Source organism: Dermatophagoides farinae, chromosome 3 (assembly GCF_024713945.1).
Source record: "Dermatophagoides farinae isolate YC_2012a chromosome 3, ASM2471394v1, whole genome shotgun sequence".
NCBI lineage: Eukaryota > Metazoa > Arthropoda > Arachnida > Sarcoptiformes > Pyroglyphidae > Dermatophagoides > Dermatophagoides farinae.
This window is the reverse complement of record NC_134679.1, coordinates 6,431,571-6,455,783: the sequence shown is the minus strand read 5'-3', so window position 1 is coordinate 6,455,783 and position 24,213 is coordinate 6,431,571. Positions and strand designations below refer to the sequence as shown.

The 24,213-nt window shown below is 32.1% G+C and overlaps 5 protein-coding genes across 5 annotated transcripts; 3 read left to right on the top strand and 2 right to left on the bottom strand.

The window, feature by feature from the left end:
* Window positions 1–25: 25 nt before the first annotated feature.
* On the top strand, window positions 26–1,450 carry LOC124494841 (uncharacterized). Its single transcript, XM_075729437.1, has 2 exons — window positions 26–347; window positions 427–1,450. The coding sequence occupies exons 1-2, from the start codon at window positions 52–54 to the stop codon at window positions 1,355–1,357; spliced, it is 1,227 nt and encodes a 408-aa protein (XP_075585552.1). The 5' UTR covers window positions 26–51; the 3' UTR covers window positions 1,358–1,450.
* Window positions 1,295–7,471, bottom strand: LOC124495241 (solute carrier family 12 member 2). The gene is made up of 9 exons (XM_075729436.1): window positions 7,173–7,471; window positions 5,575–7,111; window positions 4,082–5,487; window positions 3,895–4,009; window positions 2,983–3,831; window positions 2,465–2,918; window positions 1,827–2,400; window positions 1,694–1,761; window positions 1,295–1,625 (listed from the first exon to the last, which is right to left on the bottom strand). The coding sequence occupies exons 3-9, from the start codon at window positions 5,042–5,044 to the stop codon at window positions 1,490–1,492; spliced, it is 3,159 nt and encodes a 1,052-aa protein (XP_075585551.1). The 5' UTR covers window positions 5,045–5,487; window positions 5,575–7,111; window positions 7,173–7,471; the 3' UTR covers window positions 1,295–1,489.
* Window positions 7,472–7,508: 37 nt separating this feature from the next.
* LOC124495242 (uncharacterized) lies at window positions 7,509–9,679 on the top strand. The gene is made up of 2 exons (XM_047058580.2): window positions 7,509–7,744; window positions 7,799–9,679. The coding sequence occupies exons 1-2, from the start codon at window positions 7,598–7,600 to the stop codon at window positions 9,215–9,217; spliced, it is 1,566 nt and encodes a 521-aa protein (XP_046914536.2). The 5' UTR covers window positions 7,509–7,597; the 3' UTR covers window positions 9,218–9,679.
* LOC124495243 (transcription initiation factor TFIID subunit 13) lies at window positions 9,172–9,680 on the bottom strand. The gene has a single exon (XM_047058581.2). The coding sequence runs from the start codon at window positions 9,651–9,653 to the stop codon at window positions 9,246–9,248; it is 408 nt and encodes a 135-aa protein (XP_046914537.2). The 5' UTR covers window positions 9,654–9,680; the 3' UTR covers window positions 9,172–9,245.
* A 189-nt stretch (window positions 9,681–9,869) lies between these two features.
* LOC124495331 (cubilin) lies at window positions 9,870–22,970 on the top strand. The gene is made up of 6 exons (XM_047058693.2): window positions 9,870–10,266; window positions 10,356–11,762; window positions 11,828–19,296; window positions 19,361–22,575; window positions 22,641–22,752; window positions 22,817–22,970. The coding sequence occupies exons 1-6, from the start codon at window positions 10,145–10,147 to the stop codon at window positions 22,894–22,896; spliced, it is 12,405 nt and encodes a 4,134-aa protein (XP_046914649.2). The 5' UTR covers window positions 9,870–10,144; the 3' UTR covers window positions 22,897–22,970.
* The last annotated feature ends 1,243 nt before the right edge of the window (window positions 22,971–24,213 follow it).

Sequence of the window (24,213 nt, the reverse complement as noted above, 5' to 3'; positions counted from 1 at the left end):
ATAATTGATTGATTAATGTATTAGAAAATGGAATAGAAAAAATTGTAAAACATGTGTATTACAAAATTATTTTGTAATTCATTTTTTATTTTATTATCAACACTAATAACTATAGCTAACATACACAAGACAACAGCAACAACAACAACAACAACAATAGATAATGAACGATTTTCATCCATTACAAATAGTAATAATGATAATAATAATAAGAATTATTATAATAAACACTGTGATTATCCATTTTTGGCTGCCATTATTCATAGAAATAAAAAATATATCATCTGTACAGGTGTTGTTGTCGGTAAGGATATTGAAATTCTTGTCGAAGCAAATTGTGTCACAAAGTAAGTGATAATATATTGAGTGAGTGAATGATGATTTGAACATTTCTTTTTTTCTTGAAATTATGAATATAATAAATAGAATCATTATGAATGAAGCAAATTATTTCATTTACATTGGCCACACAAACTGGAGTGAACATGGATCATTGGATAAAGAATCTGTATTTGATATAAATGAAATCATACTACATCCTATGAATTACAATGAGAATGGAACACAACAACAATATTATGGACCAATGGATGATATAGCTATAGTGAAAATTATCAGTTCCAGTGGTAGAAAAAAATTAATTTCACGTGCATTATTATTATCGGTGGACACTATTGACGTGTTACATGATTGTAAATATATTGGCTGGATGGATAATGATACAAAATTCATAACAATCGATGCAACAATTATAAATAAATATGATGATTGTCAAAAATATTTCAAAGATTTTAATCCAAAAACAATGTATTGTCTACAAATAAATAATGATTGTAAGATTCGTAATGGTCATTTTTATGGCCCATTAATATGTTCAATAGAAAGCCATTCGTTTAAAATTAATATTACATTATCGATTACTTCATTTGTTATTGAAAAATGTTCAACATTAACTGGTATATCATTTGAAACTGAAAATCTGTTTATAAGTTCAAAGTTGTTAAATTTTCAAAAATGGATCAATGAAAAAGTTAAAAAACCACTTTATATTGAGCCAAATTCATTTATGGCTATAACAACACAGACTGAAGAAATTCCAATCTACACAACAACAACTGCAATAGCAACCGTAATAACAACAACAATGATTAATGGAAATCAAATCAAATCAATGACCAAACAACCTAGGATTAATCAATCGAAAAATATTGATAATGATGTTGGTGGATGGAAAATAAACAATACATTCCATTATCTGGCATTAGATCGTATTAATTGGGTACCTTGTATCATATTTTTCATATTAATGTTTATGACTGTATCGATATTTGCATTACTTGAATGTGCATTTGTTTAGTAAAAAAAAAAATTTGAATTGAAAATTCGTCAATGTCAAAAAATTTTTAAAAATGAGTGATAAAGATAGATTTGAATAAAAATATGATATATTGGAAAGGCCATATCGTCGTTGTTTTTGTTTTTGTTTTATTTATGAATAAAATGTCAATACATTGGTTTGATTACCACGCATCAACATTATTGGTGGCATATCACGGGTCAATGTATCCAACCATGCCATATACAATGATGGTGGACAGGTATCTTTTCGTGGCATCGGTAATGTCCTGAAATGTGGAAAAAATGACATCAGAATTTTTTTTTGTAAAAAAAACAAACAAATTCGATTACGTACATTACAATCAATCGAGAATCTTTCGAATGTTGCAACAATAATTCCCGCAAACGTATATTTCGATTACTCTGTATTATGATTAAATTTGTGCTATTAGAAAAAAAACAAATTCATTATAACACTATCCTATTACCTTGTCTTTAAATTGTTCTAAATCATCTTGTGTGATTGGAAAATTTCCTTCATTTTCTTGTTGTTCATCATCTCGTTGTAAATATTTTGCAATTAAATTTTGAAATTCAGCTTTCGATTCTTCTTTCGGTGGTTTCAATATATCGGTGATTAATGTAACGGAAGAGAAATCGATACGAAATTTCGACAATAATGCAGCCATGTTTCGTTGTTCGATATCCAATTCTGATTGTTTGTTTGCTAAAGCAAAAACACGAAGTTTACAGCCATTCCATTGTGGATTCGAACGTATTAAATATGGTAATAGAAGAGTAAGGCCACCATCATCATATAGCCACCAAACATCAATACAAACACCTTTTGATTGTTTGGTCAGAAATAGTCTTTCAGTCTTTGGTTCCAAAATTTCCGGTTCCAATTTAGGATTTTCCGAATCGACATTTGTTGATGAACTATTCATATCATCAGTTATAGGATCATCAGCATTTGTTTTATTATTGTCAGTTCCGTTTTGTTGTTGTATCTGTTGATTATGACGAAAAATTACTACCGATAAATGATGATCAAAAATAGTGCTAAATTGGATGATAGAAAAGATATTAAATTATTAGATCATGGCCATATATGGATCACACATACTGAATAGTGTTGAAATAATCAAGCAAACATTTCGATTCACAATTGTTCCAATCGGTTTTAAATCCCAACATGATGATATTTGGCCGTAATTTTCCAATTCCAGTCAGTTGTATCAAGGCACGAGCACCTTTGTGAAAATCATCTTCTTGTATAATGTCGACAAAGGCTTTTATGTTCTGTTTTGTTAGCCATTGATTTGAATCATTTTGTAATTTGATTTGTGTTCGGGCCGATATTGGATCGGTTACAATATTTCCACAAATTAATAGACCACTATTTTTTATGATTAAATGGGCAAGATCAACGTGATCAGGACGATGTTTTGGATGACCGGATAGGAAAAGAATTTGTGGGCGATAATTTTTCACATGTTCAGGTACGGCATTCAAACGATGAACAGAAGTTAAAGCCGATCGATAAGTTTGAGCTTGAGTCGATGAACCCCAATTCACATCTATTGAATGAAAATGAGGATTACATAGTTAAGATTAGATCAAAATATTTTTTATAATAAATACCTGGTTTTCTATAAAGAATCCACATGTAGAGAACTAAAATTATCAAAAATGTAAGCAATGCCGTTGACCAACTTGTGATGAACATGACCAATGTCATCAAAATCGCAGTGGCCAACGATAACCATTGATTATAATAACGAAAACTTGGTCGAAAACCAGGTGATCGAGAGAAACTAGCATGAAAACAGGAAAAATTGATCAATGTATAGGCGGCAAGAAAAAAATTTGAAATAATCGGTGCAATAAGATTCAATTCGCCCAATAAACAACAGCATAGGGCAATGGCAAATGCAAGTAGATAGCCTGGTCTTGGTTCATTATTTGGACCATATCCTTTACCAAAGAAAGATATATACGGAAAAAGGCGATCATTACATAATGCTTGAAATACTTTTGGTGCTGAAACCAGACTGGCTAATGCGGATGACAAGGCGGCAGCAAATATGCCGGCATATATAATCGGACCAAACATGGACATCATTTCTACAATCTGATAAAAATTTAACAGACCATATTGGCAATTAGTTCGGGAACAATCTTGAATCGCTTCGAATACATTTGGTAGTAATTGACCGGTTTGATTGTCACTTATAATCAATTCCAACAAGCCATTTGCATCACGAACAACAGTTGCAGTCATAATAACATGAAATGCAATGTAAACAATGGTTGTAATTGCTATGGCTAAAAATGTTCCTTTCGGTATTGCTTTCGATGGATCTTTAAGATCACCGGAAATATTAGCACCGGCAAGTATTCCAGTTGCAGCTGGAAAATAAACAGCGAAAACGGAGAAAAAATTATGACCATCACGATAATCAGGCATCATATTTTGATGGAGAATTTCAGCTGAAAAAAATCAGTTATTATAATAAACTAGTTAGTAAATAAATAATAAAAAAAAATACATACTACTCCATCCAAAATAACCACGTGCAATCTGTTGATCATTGACTGGACCTAGAATGAATCCGGCAATAAAATCAAACATAGCTGTAACCAAAATTATCAACAAAAAAACTTGTGCCTAATGGGATGAAAAAAAATTAGATCATTAATAATTAGTTAATTTTAAAATATCATGATCATCATTAATTACTTTGGCTTCCCAAGCAGTACCGATGAAAACGATAGCCAACAACAAGATCACCGTGATACAGCTTATTATTCGAATCATATTAATTGAATCATTTTCAGGCCATAAAACATCTCTTAGGGTTTCAGCAAAACCAACCGTATACATAGCTACAGCTACTGCATTTGCTAATGAAAATATGATACCGATGGCACCACCAAATTCAGGACCCAATGATCTACTGATCATGTAATATGTTCCACCACCTTTAACCTCGCCATTCGTACAGATAGCCGACATTGACATAGCCGTTAATGTTGTACAAAGTGAAGCTAACAGGATGATCAATATGCCATAAATAAGACCAGTTTGTCCACCCACCCAGGATAACCGAAGAAATAGAATGACACCCCAAATGTTTAGCATATTTCTTACAAGTACACCTTTAATCCAGCCAAATTTAATCACCTTGGATGGGTCAATACTATCCATTGGTGATGTAGGAACATTCATTCCTTTTTCATTTGGATTATCCAATGAAATACTGGTTTGATTTCCATGTAATTCATCCAATGTTGGTCGATTACTATGACCATGACCATGAAATCGAACAATAGACATTAGATTACGATAGAATTCCATTCGTGGTAGTGCTTCACGTGTATAATTTTTAAAACTTTTCAAATTTTTTGTATCATAATGTATAGTACCGTGAGCTGAATTAGATCGAAGTGTACCATTACCATCATCTATTTGTTGATCGGGTGTTTGTGGCTGTTGTTCAATAGGATCTTTATTATTATCCTGATCAGTTTGATAATGAACAGATAGATGTTTGGCATTTTTTATCGGTTCATTTATTGATTCATTTTTAATGATTTTGACATTACCATCATTATTTTTAAATAAGGGTATCGATTCATTTTCATGATGATGATGATGATCCTCATCATCATTATTTACCGGTGATTCTTTATCACGATTCATGTTGGTAATCGTTGATTATTTTTTTTTAGTAAAAAAGTTTATCCTACATGTGATGACAACTAGGTGGTAGGGAGATGAACAAAACTGATGATTTCGAAAAAAACCCGTTTAACACAGAGAAAAAATATTCACAAAAAAAACAATTGATCACGCAAAGCCATCGAAATAACTTTGTCAATTTTTTTCAATAGTGAACAATAATAGAAAAAACGTTTGATCCACACCAAAATAGTTCCAAAATAAAAATTCTATTCAAATCTGTCATTGGGTAGAAATGGGTGCCTTCTGTCTTTTACAAACTGTGGAGTGGAGCTGGGTTCTTTTTTTTTTATTTGCTGGCATGTGATCAGCATTTGAATAATAAAATCGAAAAAGACGATGAACACGACGACAACGAGACCAAACTCAAAAGAAAAAATTCTTGGGTAGCGGCATTGAATTTTCTATGGTTGTAACAAACAAAAAAAAAAAAAAAATAGGAAATATACACACAACATGTACACAATAATTATTTTTGGGTGTTGTCATACAATTAAATTTTATCATTTATGTATGTAATTAATTCTTTGTTTTTTTAGTCGAATAATTCTTCTTAGTTGAAAATCTATGAAAGCTTTGTTCAAATATATTATAGGCACACACACACACATGTGGAATTGAAAACACTGACGGCGCATCACATAGAAAAATTGAAATTTAACGGTCAAAATATTAAAAACACATTGTGAGAAAAGAAAACGAATGAATGAAAAATTCATCCTTTTTAAAGCAATAAAATGGTTGTTGTTTCAGGTTGCTGTAATCATTATGATTACGTGTAGATAAATGGCAAAAGAGTGGTAATCCCACACTATACTGTCAATCAATGATATACAAGTTATAAATTCGAATGATGAGAATTTAGAGACATGATGATGATGATGATGACATATAATACAACAACAAGGTGAGGTATTAGACACAAACACAAAAAAAGTTGTTCTATTGATATTGATGATTGTTTTAAAATATAAAAAAAAATCCAATTGATTTTTTTTCTTTTGTTTCAAAAACCATGTTATATAATCATTATTTCAATCGAAAAAAATAAAAAGGTAGCTATATAGTTAATGATCATGATCATTGATGATGGTAGGTATAGTGACGAATGGTGTTTGGTTTTTTTTTACAATTCGAAATTCATCATTTTTTTTTTGTTTTGTTTCAATCCACTATGATGATGATGATGGTGGTGACTATTTTCGTAGTATACAATTACCTATTATTACAATTTTATTTCCTCTTGATAGCCTAAAAAAAGAAATGAAAAAAAACTGGTAACCAATCGACCGGCCCCGGTGATGGCGATGTCTGATTGTTAAAGTTTCGTGGTTACACACACACACACACAAATGATTAGATGTTCGATAATGGTGGTTATAAATATATTTGATTTGGTTTTTCTTGTTTGGTTGTTATTTTGATCATTTTTATGATCAATATAATGATTATGTGATCATGATGATGATGATGATGGATATATAAAAACAATAGGGATGATGATGATGATGATTTTTCGAATTTTTCGAAAAAAATCACAAAAGAATTGATGATTGATGAATTTGAACCACAGTGAAAATGTCCGAAAAAAATGTTGCCGTTTTTTCTATCGTCGTGGGAGTACAGGATATTTACAATGCTGTTTTGATGGTCGGTTTTTTTTCTTCTTCATATAAAAAAAAATGGCAAGTTAAATCTTGATGATGGCGAGGTAGACAAGGAACAAAACAAAACAAAAAAAAAATTATTATGACACCCAGTGTGTAAATGGAAGTTGTTTGATGAGTTTTTTTCTCTATACACACGTTCGTGTGTGTGTGTGAATGAATGAATGAATTCTTGAAAAATAAAGTTAATGACCAGCCAAGTATCGTTATAATCATAACGCTAAAGATGGTTGAATCGGTGGACCAGTTCTTGATTTCATTCAAATCATCATCATGGTCATATATGGTTGTATGAAAAAAAAATTGTTGAAAATTGACAACACAATGTGTGTGTGTGTGTCGATGTAAAATGTCATTTGAGCTGAAAAAAATATCAAAATTTTTCATAGAATCCATAGTTTAATGTTGATAATGATAATTACCGTAATTTTCGTACGTTGTCAACGGGTTGAAAAAGAAAAAGAAATTTTCTTTTCTCAAATCAGTGGGTTGTTGGTTGGTTGGTTGGTTGTTGCGTGGGAAATTTGATTTTTTTTCCTCTTGACATTTTGGATTTTATTTGATAATCAACATAAAAAAAACATACGAGTTAATTCGAGTTCATGGACCTAAAAAAAGAATTTTTTTAAAAAAACAAATACTGTTTTTATGGAAGGCAAAAAATCGAACACAAACGAAAAAAAAAATCCCGGAAACTTTTCAACGACTATTTCCACTCGAAATGGCTCAGAAACTATTTTTGTTTCACATTTTTATTATTATTATTATTGTAAGGAAATTTCGATTTCATCATTTCGAACTTTGGATTCATTTTTTCATTTTTAAAACAATAAAAAAAAATTCTAATATGGATCCAACAAATGTTATTACAAATTTTAATTCATTATCAATATCAAAATCAAGTCAACAACGAATAGTTGGACAAAAATTTGTTGCTGAAAATGTTGTAAAATTGTTCCATGAAGAGCGTTTGCCATCACATCATTGTTTTTCGGTATGTTTTTTTTTTGCTGAATTCTGAGTTAATCTTAATGCATACTTTATTTAGCGATCGAATAATCATAATGAAAATGATAATAAACATAATGAAACAAATGAACTATCATTATGGCCATGTTTACGGCATTTTACATGGAGTTCATTGTTACAACAACAATTTGGAAAATTCTTACCAGTAGATAAAGGTTATTCAATGTTCACAATTGACCAGCAAGAGAATCGTCTTCAGCTTTTTAGCAATGGTTCAAATCAAGGCATATTTATTGGTTTCATAGCAAATAAAATTATCTACTCATATTCTGATTCATCAAACTATCTTTATATATTGGATGAAAAACATCGTCTATATTTCTATCCGGTGACTGAAAATAGCCAAAATTATCATTTAAAAGTTCTTATTGAAGATATTGTTAAATTTCGTTCGAATGGTAAACAATGTTTGGCTTTAGATTCTGATGGTGATCTGCTTGTATGGTGGATGATTTTTCATCACGATCAATCTGAACATTTCGACAACATTGAATTTCGACCATGGAAATTTCAACAAATAAAAGAAATTTTTGGTGAAAAATTCATTATTTTGGATTTTGATTGTGGCCAATCCAATGCCGTCATATTGGCTTGTTCGTCCGATTATGGTGCACAAGCTGTTCATATTTGGCGACAATCATTTAAAAATGAAAATGATGACTACCTGGAAACGATACACATTTCATATAAACGAATTTTCTGGAATATTATTGCCGGTGTCGATTCATTTTTATTGATGCGTGATGGTATTCCTTATGTTTTCGATAGTCGATCTAATGAAATCGATAGTCAACCATTGATAATTACTAAAATGCCAAAAATCAATAATTGTTACAACATTCCATCTACTGATATTTATATATTCATTTCGAATAATTCATGGTACATTTACAACACACAAACTGGACAACAAATAAAAACATCATTACGATCATTGCCGGATCTGTATTCATTTTATGGCCATTATCCATCATCACCGCCATCATTTTGTCATATTAATCAACAAAATTGTCTACAGGATCCACAACAAATTTCCATATTGGAAACATTTAATAATCCATTTTGTTATGATTTCAAGATACAAATACCAATGATGATAACAAACCAACAAACAATCATACGTACAATATATCTATGTAAAGCTATATTGCAACAATGGAAACCATATTTTCATCGATTATTTCAACAAAATTCCACTTTGAATGAAACATCAGAATTATTATTGACCATTGGTTATATTGAACATTATTATTATTATAAATCAATGTACACAATACTATTGCCTACATCCATCATACATTGTGAACAAATCCGTCAAGGTATTCAAAAACTTAAAAAACAACATGAAAAACCATTCATTCCAATTTCAAATACTACTAATATGTCAGAAGATTTTGATTTAAATTCGATAGATTTATCTGATCTCATTTATAATTGATAATTAAAATTTTTTTTGTTGTTGTTTCTTATTTTGTTTCATCATTTTTCTTTTCCATACATGATGATGATGATGATGATTGATTCTGTAAGGAAACTTCATCGAATGCTTTACGTGCTTGTTTCAATTCCATATTCATGGTCAATAAATTATAAACACGAGAAATTTTCTTTGGATCATTATGTACAGCGTACATAATATCATCGATGGTCAGCCGTTCACATGTTCGATTTTCGAAAGCTTTATCCACCAATTCGTAGATATATTTGATGACTAAATCTTCCATCAGATTTATTGTTTCAATATAAGGATTACGATCATCACCAAATCCATACATCATACAGGCTAATTCTTTGGTAAATAATCTTGTTGTTGCCGATGGTGATGGCGATGATGATGATGATGATGATGATTGTTTCGAGGAATTATCATCCATATCGTTTGAAAAATAAATCACGTTTTTATTCTATATATAGAATCAGAAAAAAAAGCAAACGGAACTTTATTTGTTGTTCAATCAGTGTATAAACAAACCATTATAACTTGTTGTGTAAAACTCGCAATGTATAAACCTTACGTGTACTTGAATGTGATAATATCCGAATTGATTTTTTTGTTTGTTTGATTGATTATTCAAAATTGACAAATGACATCTGTAATTGTTTTCGTTATATCACGAGAAGTATTGAAATATTTTGCCACAATTATAACACCCCTGCCTAGAAGAATCAAATGACTGGTTCTAAATTAATTTATCATTCAATCTGTCATGATGTGGTCAAAACTCCCTACCAAACGAAAAAAAAACGAATTGGAAAATGAAAAAAAAACGAATTGGAAAATGAAAAAACAAAATCGAAATGAAATTTATCCATTCATTCATTCATTATTCTTCGAAATTATAATGTCATTATTTTCGCTGTTAAAATGCTATTATCATCATTGATTTTAAGATTTTTCTACATTATCATTACATTGATCATTATTGTTTATGTGAAATCCGTCGAACAATTCGATGTCGAACATTATCTTGATCCATTTGATTCACAGTAAGTTTTTTTTGAATTGAATTTTAAATTTTAAAATTTAATTTAATTTAATGTAATGTAATGTAATTTTTTTCTCCCAAAAAATAAAGTCCACGACTTTTAGTGAAAAATGGACATCTTGTCCTATTGACTGGCCGTAATAAAGATATCGTTTTTCGTTCATCCGGTTCTGGACAAATACGAATAAATGGAAATGATTTATTGGCAACAAAACTTCAATCCATTAATCAAGAATTGGATCCAATCAATTCGAATACAAATGATATTGTTGCACAGCAAAATTCTCCCATTGATCGTTTGGTGGATCGAAAACTTTCAATTGTTGAAACAAGAATCAGTTCACGTATTGATGAACTTACACAACGTTTAAATGATACGATTATTTTTCAAAAAAAAATATTTGGTCGAAAACAATTCCGTCGAATGCGTACATTATTACGACGTTTGGATCGTTTAGAAAAATTATTGATGAAAAATGAATGTGAAAATAATCCCTGTCAAAATGGTGCTACTTGTGAAGATGGTTACAATCAATATTTATGCCGTTGTCGTACAGGATTCAAAGGACAAAATTGTGAACAAGATATCGATGAATGTGTCCAATATCAAGGAACTGAATTAGGATGCCAAAATGGTGGCACTTGTTTGAATATTTTCGGCGGTTTCGTTTGTATTTGTCCACCAAATCATCAAGGCCTTCGTTGTAATATCGAATTCAATGATTGCCATAATGTCAGTGATCATGAAATCTGTGGCCAAGGATTATGTTTGAATAAGCCACGAACACAGAACAGTGTGGCCTCATTTCGTTGCGTCTGTTTTCAAGGTTTTACGAAATCAAATCCAAATATTGATAGTGCTCCATGCGATGTGGATGTTGATGAATGTCGACTTGGTATCGATAGATGTTCGAAAGATCCACCCGTTGATTGTATCAATACACGTGATGGTTATCAATGTGGGGTTTGTCCACCTGGATATACTGGTGATGGTTTCCATTGTTTCCAATATGACCGCTGTCTGATCAATAATGGTGGCTGTTCTATGTCGCCACGTGTTTCATGTTTTCCTTCAAGTTCATCGGATCGTATTATTTGTGGACCTTGTCCAGCTGGTTATGTTGGTGATGGTATCACTTGTTCAACTGTAGATGGTGATATATGTTCAACGAATAATGGTGGTTGTTCACCAGATGCTACATGCATCGCTAACACCGCTATATCAGCGAGATTTCGTCAATGTCGTTGTAATGATGGTTTTACCGGCAACGGAGAAGGATCACGTGGTTGTCAACGAATTGTTTTATCAAATTGTGCTAATAATCCATGTCAACATGGTGCATCTTGTATTTCTTATAATCATCATGGTTCAACAGATTTTTATTGTTTATGTCCATCGGATTATACTGGTAGATATTGTGAAAATCAAGCAAATTTATGTCAAACAAATCCATGTCAAAATGGTGGTCGTTGTATTACGAATCATGGTGTTTATTAGTGAGTTTTATTTTCAATTTTAATTAATTGATTCATTGATCATTATTGATTTTTTTTTGTCATAGCTGTGAATGTTCCAATGAATATATGGGCATCAATTGTGAACAAAATCGTGCCAGTTGTGGTGGCCAGTTGGATGCGATGTCTGGTGTGCTTTCATTTCCCACTACAAATTCATCATCATCAAATACCTATGCAAATAATGTGACATGTATATGGGTGATACAAAATCGTCAATATTCGACAAAAGTATTGAATATAACATTCGATCGTTTTAAAATGGAACAATCACCAGGCTGTGCATTTGATTATCTGGAAATTTTCGATGGACCATCAAGAGAATATAGAAATTTAGGAAAATTTTGTAATGATAAACAATTACCGAAAGGTGGCAATATTATTACATCGTTTAATTCAATTTATTTGAAATTTCGTTCCGATCCAAGTGTATCACATGAAGGTTTCTCATTAACATGGAATACTATCGATCCTGTATGTGGTGGTTTAATCATTAATCGAACTACCGGTATAATTGAATCACCAGGATATCCACATCATTATCCAGCAAATCGTGATTGTCATTGGGAAATTATTACGGATTTCGGTAAACGTATACAATTCATTTTCACCGATCTGGACATTGAACCAAGTCCAAATTGTACATTCGATTATCTAATAATAAGAGAAAGTTTATCACGACTGCCACCATCATCATCAATTCGAACGGTAAATTCGAAAGCCGATTCTATTAATATTGTTGCACGTTATTGTAATTGGACTGCATCGTCCGAACAATCAGTACCACCACCGATTACAACAAGTGGTTCATTTGCACGTATTCATTTCCATTCAGATCCCGGTATACATAGTCGTGGTTTTCATCTGGTTTTCAATCAAATACCCGGTGTTTGTGGCGGTATACTTACCGGATCCAGTGGCATATTTCAATCACCAAGTACAGCTTATACATCAACATTAACAGGTCGTACATTTCTTATCTATCAGAATAATATTGTTTGTGATTGGCTGATACGAGTGATGCCAAATGAACGTATTTCATTAAGATTTTTAAGTTTTGCATTAGAATCCGATTCAATGGTAATGAGACCACGTAATCAATCCAATGGTGGTGGTGGAGGTGCTGGTGGTGGTCTTTGTATGTTTGATTATGTTGAAATTTATGATGGTGAATCATATGAATCACCATTACGTGCACGTCTTTGTGGTCGTATTGTTCCGCCAGAAATAATTTCAACTGGAAGATTTTTGCGTGTAAAATTTCGTTCCGATATGAGTGTTGCTTTGAGAGGTTTCATTGCAAAATATCAAGCATTATGTGGTGGTGAATTCAATGAATTACAAGGACAAATTGAATCACCAAATTATCCGGCTCCATCATTGCTATCGAAAAATTGTACCTATCAAATCAATGTACCAATTGATCATATTATTGAATTTACCGTTGAACAAATGGATATTGAATTCGATCATCGTTGTATGTTTGATTATCTAATGATACAGCGACAACGTTATTGTGGCCAAACCGTTCCACCACCATTCTATTCAATGAACAATGAACTAAAAGTTTATTATGTCAATGATGAATCTAAACCATCTATTGGTTTTCGTGGCCGTTATCGATCAATTGAAATTGGTTGTGGCGGTGTATTGAAACAAGGTGAACCAATGATTGCAATTTCTGCTGAACGTCTAGCTACATCATCGATAGTAAATCAATGCTTCTGGGAAATTCGTGCTAATCAATCGCATTTGGTTATGATAAAATTTTTTCATACCGAAACATCATCATCATTATCATCATCATCGATTGACAATTCCAATATGATAATCAATCAAGATTTGATACAACGTTCTAATGATCATTATATTATGGTCAATGATTCAGATGGAAGTTTGATTAAAAAATTTTCTATTGAACAATTACCACCACCAATTACATCGACTGGAAATGTATTGTTTGTCACTTATGTTCATAATGTTATACAACAAACGAATCAAGAATTTGATTCATCTGTCTATTCAGAAAATTCGAACAATACGACTAAATCTACAACAACAATGACGACGACGACCACATCATCATCATCGATACATCGAATGGAACGACCATCATCATCATTCTATGCTACTTATCATTTTGTACCGGCAAGATCATTTTGTGATAAAAATATCTTCAAAAATGTTGGTTTTATTCGTTCTCCTAGATATCCACGACGATATCCTGGTAATCGTAATTGTACATGGATCATACATGTTGATAATGGCCTACAAATTCATTTGAATTTTACTGAATTTCGTTTAGAACCTGCTAGTGAAGTGAATAGTCGTTGTTATGATTATCTAGAGATTCGTAATGGTCGTCGTCCTGATTCACCATTGATCGGACAATTCTGTGGTTTTGGACCGATTCCAGATATCGTATCGCATAGTAATTATCTATTCCTACGTTTCATTTCGGATCCATCAATGCAAAATAAAGGTTTTGAAATTTATTATGAAGCAATGGCAACTGGTTGCGGGGGTACGATGACCGCCGAATCTGGTAGTATTGAATCGCCTGGTTTTCCTGATCATTATCCAAGTAATATGAATTGTGAATGGAAAATACGTGTGGCTGAAGGTTCGATTATTGTCGCTTATCTTATCACATTGGATATGGAACGTACAAATGCGGCAAGAAATTGTGAATTTGATTATCTAGAACTATTCGATAGTGACGATGGAAATGAAGCAAGAAAATCATTGGGAAAATACTGTAATTATATTGAAGGTTCTAGACCAGCGATAAAAACAACTGGTAATAAAATGTTTATACGTTTCGTAACGGATGCTACGATAAATCAAGGTGGTTTCAAATTAAATTATCGTACTGATTGTAATCAAACATTGATTGGCCGTTATGGTATTATTGAATCACCAAATTATCCTGATCCACATCCACATAATCTGAATTGTATGTGGCATATATTGGCACCATTGGGTAATAATATTACCATTGCCTTCACACAGCTTGTACTCGAATCAAATGTTGATTGTAAATTTGATTATCTGAATATTTCCGAAGTAATACGGCCAAATCAATATTCACTTTCACATTCACATTTATTAGTATTGAATGAACATTTCAATACGAATACAACGATGACACTTTGTGGAAATTATACCGGTTCATTACCATCGATAATACATACTGGAAAAAATGAAGCAATCATACAATTTATATCGGATGAAACACGTTCAATTGAAAGTGGTTTTCGTTTAGAATGGTCAGCCAAAGGTTGTGGTGGTGAAATTCGTAATCATCCTGTTGGTATAATTTCTTCACCAAATTATCCAGATCCATATCCATTAAATGTTGAATGTTTATGGCATATTTATGCTGAACCTGGTTATCGTGTTGATCTTTTTATTGAAGATTTAGATATTGAATTTTCACATGGTTGTATGTTTGATAATCTACAGATATTCAGTGGTGACAATGATCGTAATTCACCATTGTTATTGAAACAATGTAGCCGTGCTACGAACGTTCATCTATCATCATATGGTAATGTTATGACAATCAAATTAACATCCGATTTATCCACTGTTGCACATGGATTCAATGCTACATATAGTACAATGGAACGTGGTTGTGGTGGAACATATTTTTCCGAACAAGGTACAATAACTTCGCCTAATTATGGTGGTGGTAATCATTATGATCCAAAAACCGATTGTTCATATCGATTGGTTACTGATGAAAATTTCGAAATTGAATTAACTGTGAATGATTATGATATACCACGATCAGAAAATTGTTCGGCTAGTTATTTGGCTATTTATGATGATGATTTTGATGAACCTAATTCTAAACTTTTGGCCAAATTTTGTGGCCAACTTTCATCACCATCACCATCACCATCACAACAACAACAACAACAGCAGCAACAGCAACAGCAACAACAATCATCGAATGAAGGATTAAAATTTCGTAGCAATAATTCCGTTTTATCTGTACGATTATTTTCAGATGGACTGAATTCTGGTCGTGGTTTCAATATAACCTATCGAAAAGTTTGTGGAAAAACAATCATTATTGATGATCATGAACAATATCGTGAAATATTCTCACCAAATTATCCAAATCCCAATCATTATGAAGGTGAATGCATTTTTATATTGAAAGCATCAAAACCAGAAAATCGATTGACCATACGTTTTACACATTTCGATACAATGAATGTTGCAATAATGACAGATTATAGTCAAAGTTCATGTGAATTTCTTATGGTGGAAATTTATGAAGGACGAGAAAAATTACCGAATAAACGTTTACAACAAGTTTGTAATCATATAATACCGCCACCTATTGTATCACAAGGTGATACACTTTTGTTGGTTGTTAAAACAGCAGTATTTCATGTTATTGTATCATCCATTCAATCATTTTGTGGTGGTGATTTTTATACAACTGAAGGCTATATTGCTACGCCTGGTTATCCAAATAGTTATCCATTGAATATTGAATGTATTTGGATATTGAAAGCAGCACCTGGTAATCGTTTTCAATTGGAATTTCAAGATTTTGATCTTGAAACATCGGATTATTGTAATAATGATTATCTGGAAATTCGTTTGGATAATTCCAGTGGTACGATTCTAGGACCGAATGGTCAACGTTTATGTAATCAAGCTAATCAAAATGGACAAAAACCAACATCAATAATAATGCCACAGATTCAAATTGATTTAACTGGAAATTTATGGATAAAATTTCGAACCGATGATGTTGGAGTGGCAAAAGGTTTTCTACTTCATTTTCGAATTGCAACTATTACTTATCTTTCTGCACCTAGTGGAATGATTGGATCACCTGGATGGCCTATTGGATTTTATTTTGAAAATATCACCTTCATCTGGTATGTTTCCGTTCCACATGATCATTATATTAAATTGGAATTTCAAGAATTTTCACTACAAGGCGATCAAACGATAAATTTTTGTCCAATTCAATTGTCCATTTATAATGGTCTAGTGGATTTTACACAAATGTCACCATCATCATCATCATCAATTAGTGACCAAGTATTGACAAGTTTACAAACATATATATTACCGGAACCAAAACAATCATATTGTGGCCAACAATTGCCTAAGAATTTTATTGCCGATTCAAATGCCATTACATTGATGTATGTGAATAAATATGTAGCTTATTTACCATTTCGTGATATCAAATTTTTATTACGATGGTCAATGCTCAATAGTAGTGAATATATGAATTCAATACAAAATATTGGTGGCGTACCAGAAAATGTTAATACAACATTCAACATATTCTTAGATCATGGACAATCATATAATCTGTTATCTGAAAATTTCAGTGAATATGGAAATGATATTAATTGGTATTTTCGTACAAAACAATCAATGCATATGAATATTACCGTCAGTTTAATGAAAATGAATCCATCATCATCATGTTGGTCAAATAAAATGATTGTTTATGTTTGGGAAACCGTCAAACAGAAATGGCAAACAATTAAATCAATTTGTAATAGTATGAAAGAACCAATCGAAGTTAGTGGTAGCAATGAATTTCGTTTACATCTTCAATATTTTAAAATGAATGAAGGTATTCCAACGAAAGCCCGTTATAATCTGACTATAACGCCTGTTTGTGGTGGTAATCTAACTGATCAACCGAATGGTGAAATTGATTCCACTGAAGATATTGATGAACATATTCGCGGCATAAAACAATGTGAATGGAAAATTCAGGTACGTCAAGGACGAACAATAAGATTTCATGTGGAATTTTATTCAATTGGATTCATTATTGATTCTTCTACATGTCAAAATCGTGGTGAATCTCTAGAGATTCATAATGGTCATTCCGTTGATTCACCACTGTTGACACGTCCATTATGTGGTCATGCAACCACTTGGTTCACTTTACAAGAAACAAGTACAAATTATGCATATGTTGTATATCGAAGTAAACGTGCAACAAATTCATTTCGAATACGTTATGAAGAAGTTGGCATCAAATGTGGTGGTGAATTGGTGATTCAAAATGTCGACGAAGATGTTATCATATCATCACCAGATTATCCAGAATATCCAAAACATGATGTCACTTGTGAATGGATTATACGTGGCCCATTAGATTATGGTTTACAAATAACATTTGAACAAGAAAAATGGTCATCATGTAATGCAAATAATTCTTATTTAGAAATCTATAATGGTGGTTCCGAATTATCTGGACTAATCGAACGAATTTGTGTGCCAACATTCAATCAAAATACGATTGTAATCAATTCACATATAACATTAATTCGTTATGTATTGAAAAAGGTTTTGTTTCAATCAAAATTTAAAGCTACCATCACCGTTGAAGGTTGTAATCGTCAATATTATGTTCCATTTGGTAGTTTATTATCGGATAAAACCGGTGCATATAATAAATTAGAAGATGAATATCAATTTCCGAAATTTCGATTGCGTAAAAAAACTCCAAAAAATCCATCGACATCATTTTCATCATCATCTAATCTATGTACAATTCGTCTGTTGACACAAGCTGATTTTTTCATTACAGTAAATATTACATCCATACGGTTACGTGGTAAAGATTGTAGCAATGGTGATTTGATTGAAATTAAAGAAAATTTAAATTCACCAACAAATCTGATGCGATTATGTTCACCAAAAAATCAAACCAATCAAATTGATCAATCAATAATTACATCACAATCGAATGAATTATTTCTGGTGTATAAACAAATGAATATTAAACCAAATGTTGATGGTGGTGATATTGGCATCAATCGATTCGCTGATAATGATCCTGATTCAGTTGGTATTAAATTTTATGCATCAGCTAAATATAAAAGATGTTATCATTTTATTGATCTACGACAAACACCAACTGGAATAGTATATTTACCCAGAGACATTCAATCCACAGCTACACGTCGTGTATCATGTCAATGGTTATTCTATAATGATCCTGGAAATAAGATTCAATTAACATTTTCATGGTTTAATTTTGGTCAATTTCCTGTGGAAATTTACGATAGTGATGATGAAAAGAAAAAGCAAGAGAAAAAAAAATCATTACGTTGTAATAAATTAATGATGATTCAACGAAATTATTTTGTACCACCAATATTGACCAATAAATATGGATGTACAAAAGCTCGGCCAAGAGTGATTCAATCATTAACACATATAATGACCATTAAAATGTATGCTAGAGAAATGGATTCAAATGAAGGTTTTAGTCTGGTTTATACTGGTATTCGTGGTGATGATGAAAATTCCTGTAGTGGCATTTGGGATTTATCACATGGTTCATTTCGATCATTGGATTTTGATTTCAGCCACAACTTGACTGGTTTAATAAGCTGTGCATGGGAAATGAAAATTGGATTCAATCAATCCGGTTCATTGGTCATCGATACATACGATGTTCCTGGTGATTGTTCAAATTCAACATTGAATATTGGACAATTAAATTCTGGTTGTAAGTTTTTTTTGTGTTCATTATTACTTGAATTAATCATTTTTATTTACCATTGATAAAATAGCAAAAATATTTGGAATTCGACATATGATTTGTATACCAGAAAGTCGACGGCCACACAAAAATGGCCTGAAATTTATTGTTCCAATTTTTCGTGATTTTGATGCATCATTGGCAATTAATCCTACGGTATTCTTGAATTTTAATCGCACCAAAACCAATCTATTCAAAGGAATAAGTGGTGATTATTTTGTACAAAAATGTGGTGGATCATTTGATCCTATTGTTGAACAAGAATTTCAATCACCATCATATCCAAATGCATATCCATCATCAACATTTTGTCATTGGATATTTAAACGGATGAATATTGATTATGAAGCCAATAGTATACCTGGTTATAAATTAACATTCCTAGAATTTGATATTGGCCATAATTGTGATCAGGATTATTTTCTATTACAAATGAATCCACGTTATGAATGGCAAGGTTCTGAACGGATATGTGCAAATGCCAATAGTTTACCGGTACCTATTTATCTAACACATGGAATTATTTTATCATTTGTTTCAAGTCAAAATCTTTCCATTGTTCAAACAAATTCAAACACTTATGATAATAGTCAAAGAAAATTTCGTTTTCGTATCGAACCAATTTCACATGGATGTGGTGGCCTATTAGCTTCACATCAAGGCTATTTTCAATCACCAAATTATTTGAATGATAGTAATAATGGTGATAATAACATTGGTTTTGGTGGACAAACCAATCACCAGTATCCACCGTCCATGGAATGTGTTTGGACTATAAAAGCAATACCTGATTTTCATCTTGAATTTGAATTTAATTCTCGTTTTGATCTTGAACAAGCGGATGGTTGTCAAAATGATTATCTTTTGTTCGAAGAACGTCGTAGCCTTGCCAATATTGATGAATGGACACAAATATCGAAACTTTGTGGCCATCAAACACCGAAAACCATTGTTTCACAGTCCGATTTGGTTCGTATTACTTTCCGTTCAAATGATAAAATTCAAGGCGATGGTTTCCGTGTACAGTATCGACAAAAATGTGGTGGTCAATTTGAAGACGAATCTGGCATAATTTATTCGCCCAATTATTTTACCCAAGGATCATATAGTAATGATTTGACTTGTGTTTATCGAATACGAAGAAATCCTGATGAATATGTTCAGATTGAATTTGAAGAATTTGATCTTGAACATCATATGAATTGTCTGTTCGATTCAGTCAACATTTATCTTGGTGATAATAGAAATTCTTCTACTAAATATTATGGTCCATATTGTGGTTCGCTTGCTCCACCACGTCTCGTATCGAATGAAATGCTTACCGTTGTTTTTCATACTGATCTTTTAGTGACAAAACGTGGTTTCAAGGCTCGTTACAATGTCACAAAATGTGGTGGAAACATAACTTATTCTGAAGGTGAAATTGTCAGTCCATCGGGTTTCCGACATGAATGTGTATGGAACATTATCATACCGGATGAACGAATGTCAATTTCATTACAGATAATTGAATTGAACATGCGTAATGAACATTGTCGATATGATTGTTGTAATAATTTGAAAATTATGGAAGATCCAAATGAAATTCACCACCAACAAACATTGGCATTCTTATGTACGAATCTCACCGAAGAGGTTACATTCAAATCAACTGGTAATCAAATGATTATACGGTTGATGCATGATATTTGGCCAGATGTTTCTATGCCACAGTTTCGTCTACGATATTGGTCATCACCTGGTCCTAAATCAAATTGTGGTGGTCATTTTGATGAAAAACAAATCGAAGGCGTTATTGTTACGCCAGATTTAAATGATGATTCTTTCTATGAAAAACAATTAGATTGTATATGGACAATTCATGGCCAAGATGAAAATCAAATAATAACTCTGGAATTTGAAAGATTTGATGTGGCTACTACTAATGATAATGGAACCGATCCTAATCGTTGTATTCATGGTGGTGATTATCTTGAAGTTTTTGACGGTATTAATTTACATGCACAACAATTGGCAATATTATGTGGTCGTACTATGATACCGGAAAAATTAACTAGTTCAACCAATTCAATGGTACTGCAATTCAAAACTAATCTAGATGATCAATTGGGTCATGGTTTTCGTGCACATTTTCAATTAGAAAATCGTACCTGTGGCGGTACAATTTTGTCGACGGATACGCCCACATCATTATCATCACCACAATATCCAAATCGTTATGAGCGACCATTACATTGTAGCTGGGAAATATATTCACATTTCAGTTTTCGAACACCACTTATTCTGAAATTTCAAGATCTTGATCTTGATTGTTCACGTGGTGATTATGTTCAAATTCTACAATTTCGACAATCCGCATATGAATCATTCTTATATAGTCCAATAACATTATGTTCATCGCCAACACAAATAAAATTTATGACTGCTACAAATAATCGAATTCGTTTGATAATGAAAACATTCACTGATTCTGTGGTAACTGAATATGATAATATTGCCACTGTCGTGAATCGTACGGCCACTGTGAAATTGATTCCAAATCAACCAAAACAAACGTTTCGTGGATTTAATCTAACACATCATTTTTCAATTTGTAATGAATCATTGGATGGTCCGGATAATGGTTTTATTACCAATCGTAATTATCCATATATGACACAGATACATTCAAATATTTTCTGCTATATTAACATCACTGTGCCTGAAGATAGACAAATATCGTTGTTTTTCGAACAATTTCAATTTTACATTTGTTCACATTCAAATTTAACAATCTATGATGGTAATAGTGGTGGTGGTGGTGGTAGCGATAAAAAATTACAACTATTTGGTACCTATTGTGATCAAGAAACAATTCCGAATCCATTATTCACTACAACGAATCGATTGTCAATAATTGTGCAGGCACGATTTCAAAATCGAATCCCCAGGTTACCATTTAATCCACATGATAATCGTAATAAAATTCTTTATTCAATTTCATATACATCACAACCAAAATCTAAACCACCTGGTTGTGGTGGAAATTTCACCAGTCTTCGTGGTTCATTCACATCACCGGATCATCCATTACCATTTTTAAAGGATCAATCATGTGTATGGATGATACACACGAATGGTTATCATACAATAACATTAACGTTTGATGAATTTATGTTAGCTGAACCATGTGATAAAAATTATGTCACCATATTTGATGGTCTTGAAGATTTGGATGAAAAACGTTTGGCTACATTTTGTTCAATGGTAAGAAATCATTGTCATAATATTTAACCCTTTTTTATTCTAATTTTTCGTTTTTTTCTTCTCAGGACAAACCTGCACCCATACAAGGTTTATCGAATGCAATGTTGATTAAATTCCATTCATCTGAAGAAAATTATCTACCTGGATTTCGTGCTTCATATCGTGCCAATACACAAGGTTAGTAATTGATGATTAATTGGTAATCGCGATTTTTTCTCATTTTCATTTCATTTATTTACAGAACCTACTATTAAAGGAAGATTAATAACAAAAAATACATTCCGATTCTATAGAGATTTTCGTGTATTTACCGATATTTAAATCTTAATGAAAATTTTCTGAATCATCATAAAATCTATTTGAATAAAAAATCACGTCCGTGCAACGGTTGAAAAGAACTTTTGTTTTCCATGTTGGTCAATGGTTTGTTGTGTTGAAAGATTTTCAGACCAACTCGTTGTTCCAATAGGAAGTTTTCGATGGTGTCTGTTCCAACTTAACACAAAGATTGTTATTTCATGGTTTTCTTCGCCAATCGACACCGATGTTTTAGCCCTCCCGAGGCATTGAACTACTGTTCCGTCAGCCATATATGCAGTTCCGGCTTTCTTCTGCCACTTGATTTTCAATCCTTCCGCTTTGCTTTTCGACATTCCAGTGAAATTTGCACCAGTATCGTATAAAGAAAACGTTTTAATTTTATTGATAAACAAAGAGAATTCTATTAAATGCCTGGGAGGGTTAGTTTAGTTTAAAGCCACTAAATCGTCATTATCATCGAATTGGTCCTTGTCGTTTGTACCATCATCTGCCATCTCCGATATGTTGATTGTTGCTTTGTCACATAGGCAAGTGGCATGTTGTCCATTGCACTTGATACAACTAATGTTTGATCGACGATCGTTGGTCTTGTGTGGTTGGGTCGTAAACATTTGAGTCCTAAACCACAACGTTTAGCCAACTGCTTTCGTGTTTTTGCTGAACCACACTGTTGCTGTGATTCGACCTTGAACATAACGCACATTTCTTGTTTCTGTTGTCCTGTTGTCCTGCTTTGTGGATACGATGAGCGTTGTTGTTGTTGGTTTACTCGTTTGGCCTCAAGAGTTTGAAGTTTGAAGTTAAGCCATTTCGTTGATTATTATCACGCATGATTTGCAGAATTTTGTTCTTGAATACTCGGTTTATACATTCTTTGTCCAATGTTTGGTTGTTGTGGATAGGTCCAAATGTGATATTTAGAGCGCTGATAATGTTTTGGATACTGTTGCAAATAGATAGATTATGCTTTATTCTCATTATTATTATTCAAATACACAATAAGGAAAGGATATGGATAAGTTCATCAATGAAATTGGTTTCCATGTTTTTCCTACAAATTGCCTGTCTTATTTTTGTCTATCAAAGATTCAGTAATTTTTTCTAATTTTAATTTCTACAAACGAACCACCAGTTCAAAACACACATTCTCTTGATAATTCATTTTTTTCTCAAATAAATAAATGATACATTTTATTTTTATTTTTCTTCAAAAACTTTGACTTTGACTTTTATTTGACAGGAAATTTGAAGAAGAAAAAACTGGATTGAAAAATAACGAAGAAAATTTTAATGATAAGAAAAATATTGATTGAAAAT

Bases quoted from the DNA above. Each gene is read 5' to 3' on its own strand.
- LOC124494841 (XM_075729437.1), top strand. From the start codon at position 52: ATGTGTATTACAAAATTATTTTGTAATTCATTTTTTATTTTATTATCA. The intron at 348-426 runs GTAAGTGATAAT...TATAATAAATAG, and splicing joins GAAGCAAATTGTGTCACAAA to AATCATTATGAATGAAGCAA.
- LOC124495241 (XM_075729436.1), bottom strand. From the start codon at position 5,044: ATGAATCGTGATAAAGAATCACCGGTAAATAATGATGATGAGGATCAT. The intron at 2,919-2,982 runs GTATTTATTATA...TTCATTCAATAG, and splicing joins GATTCTTTATAGAAAACCAG to ATGTGAATTGGGGTTCATCG. The intron at 2,401-2,464 runs GTATGTGTGATC...CATCCAATTTAG, and splicing joins GATTATTTCAACACTATTCA to CACTATTTTTGATCATCATT.
- LOC124495242 (XM_047058580.2), top strand. From the start codon at position 7,598: ATGGATCCAACAAATGTTATTACAAATTTTAATTCATTATCAATATCA. The intron at 7,745-7,798 runs GTATGTTTTTTT...TACTTTATTTAG, and splicing joins CATCACATCATTGTTTTTCG to CGATCGAATAATCATAATGA.
- LOC124495243 (XM_047058581.2), bottom strand. From the start codon at position 9,653: ATGGATGATAATTCCTCGAAACAATCATCATCATCATCATCATCATCG.
- LOC124495331 (XM_047058693.2), top strand. From the start codon at position 10,145: ATGCTATTATCATCATTGATTTTAAGATTTTTCTACATTATCATTACA. The intron at 10,267-10,355 runs GTAAGTTTTTTT...CAAAAAATAAAG, and splicing joins CTTGATCCATTTGATTCACA to TCCACGACTTTTAGTGAAAA. The intron at 22,753-22,816 runs GTTAGTAATTGA...ATTTATTTACAG, and splicing joins ATATCGTGCCAATACACAAG to AACCTACTATTAAAGGAAGA.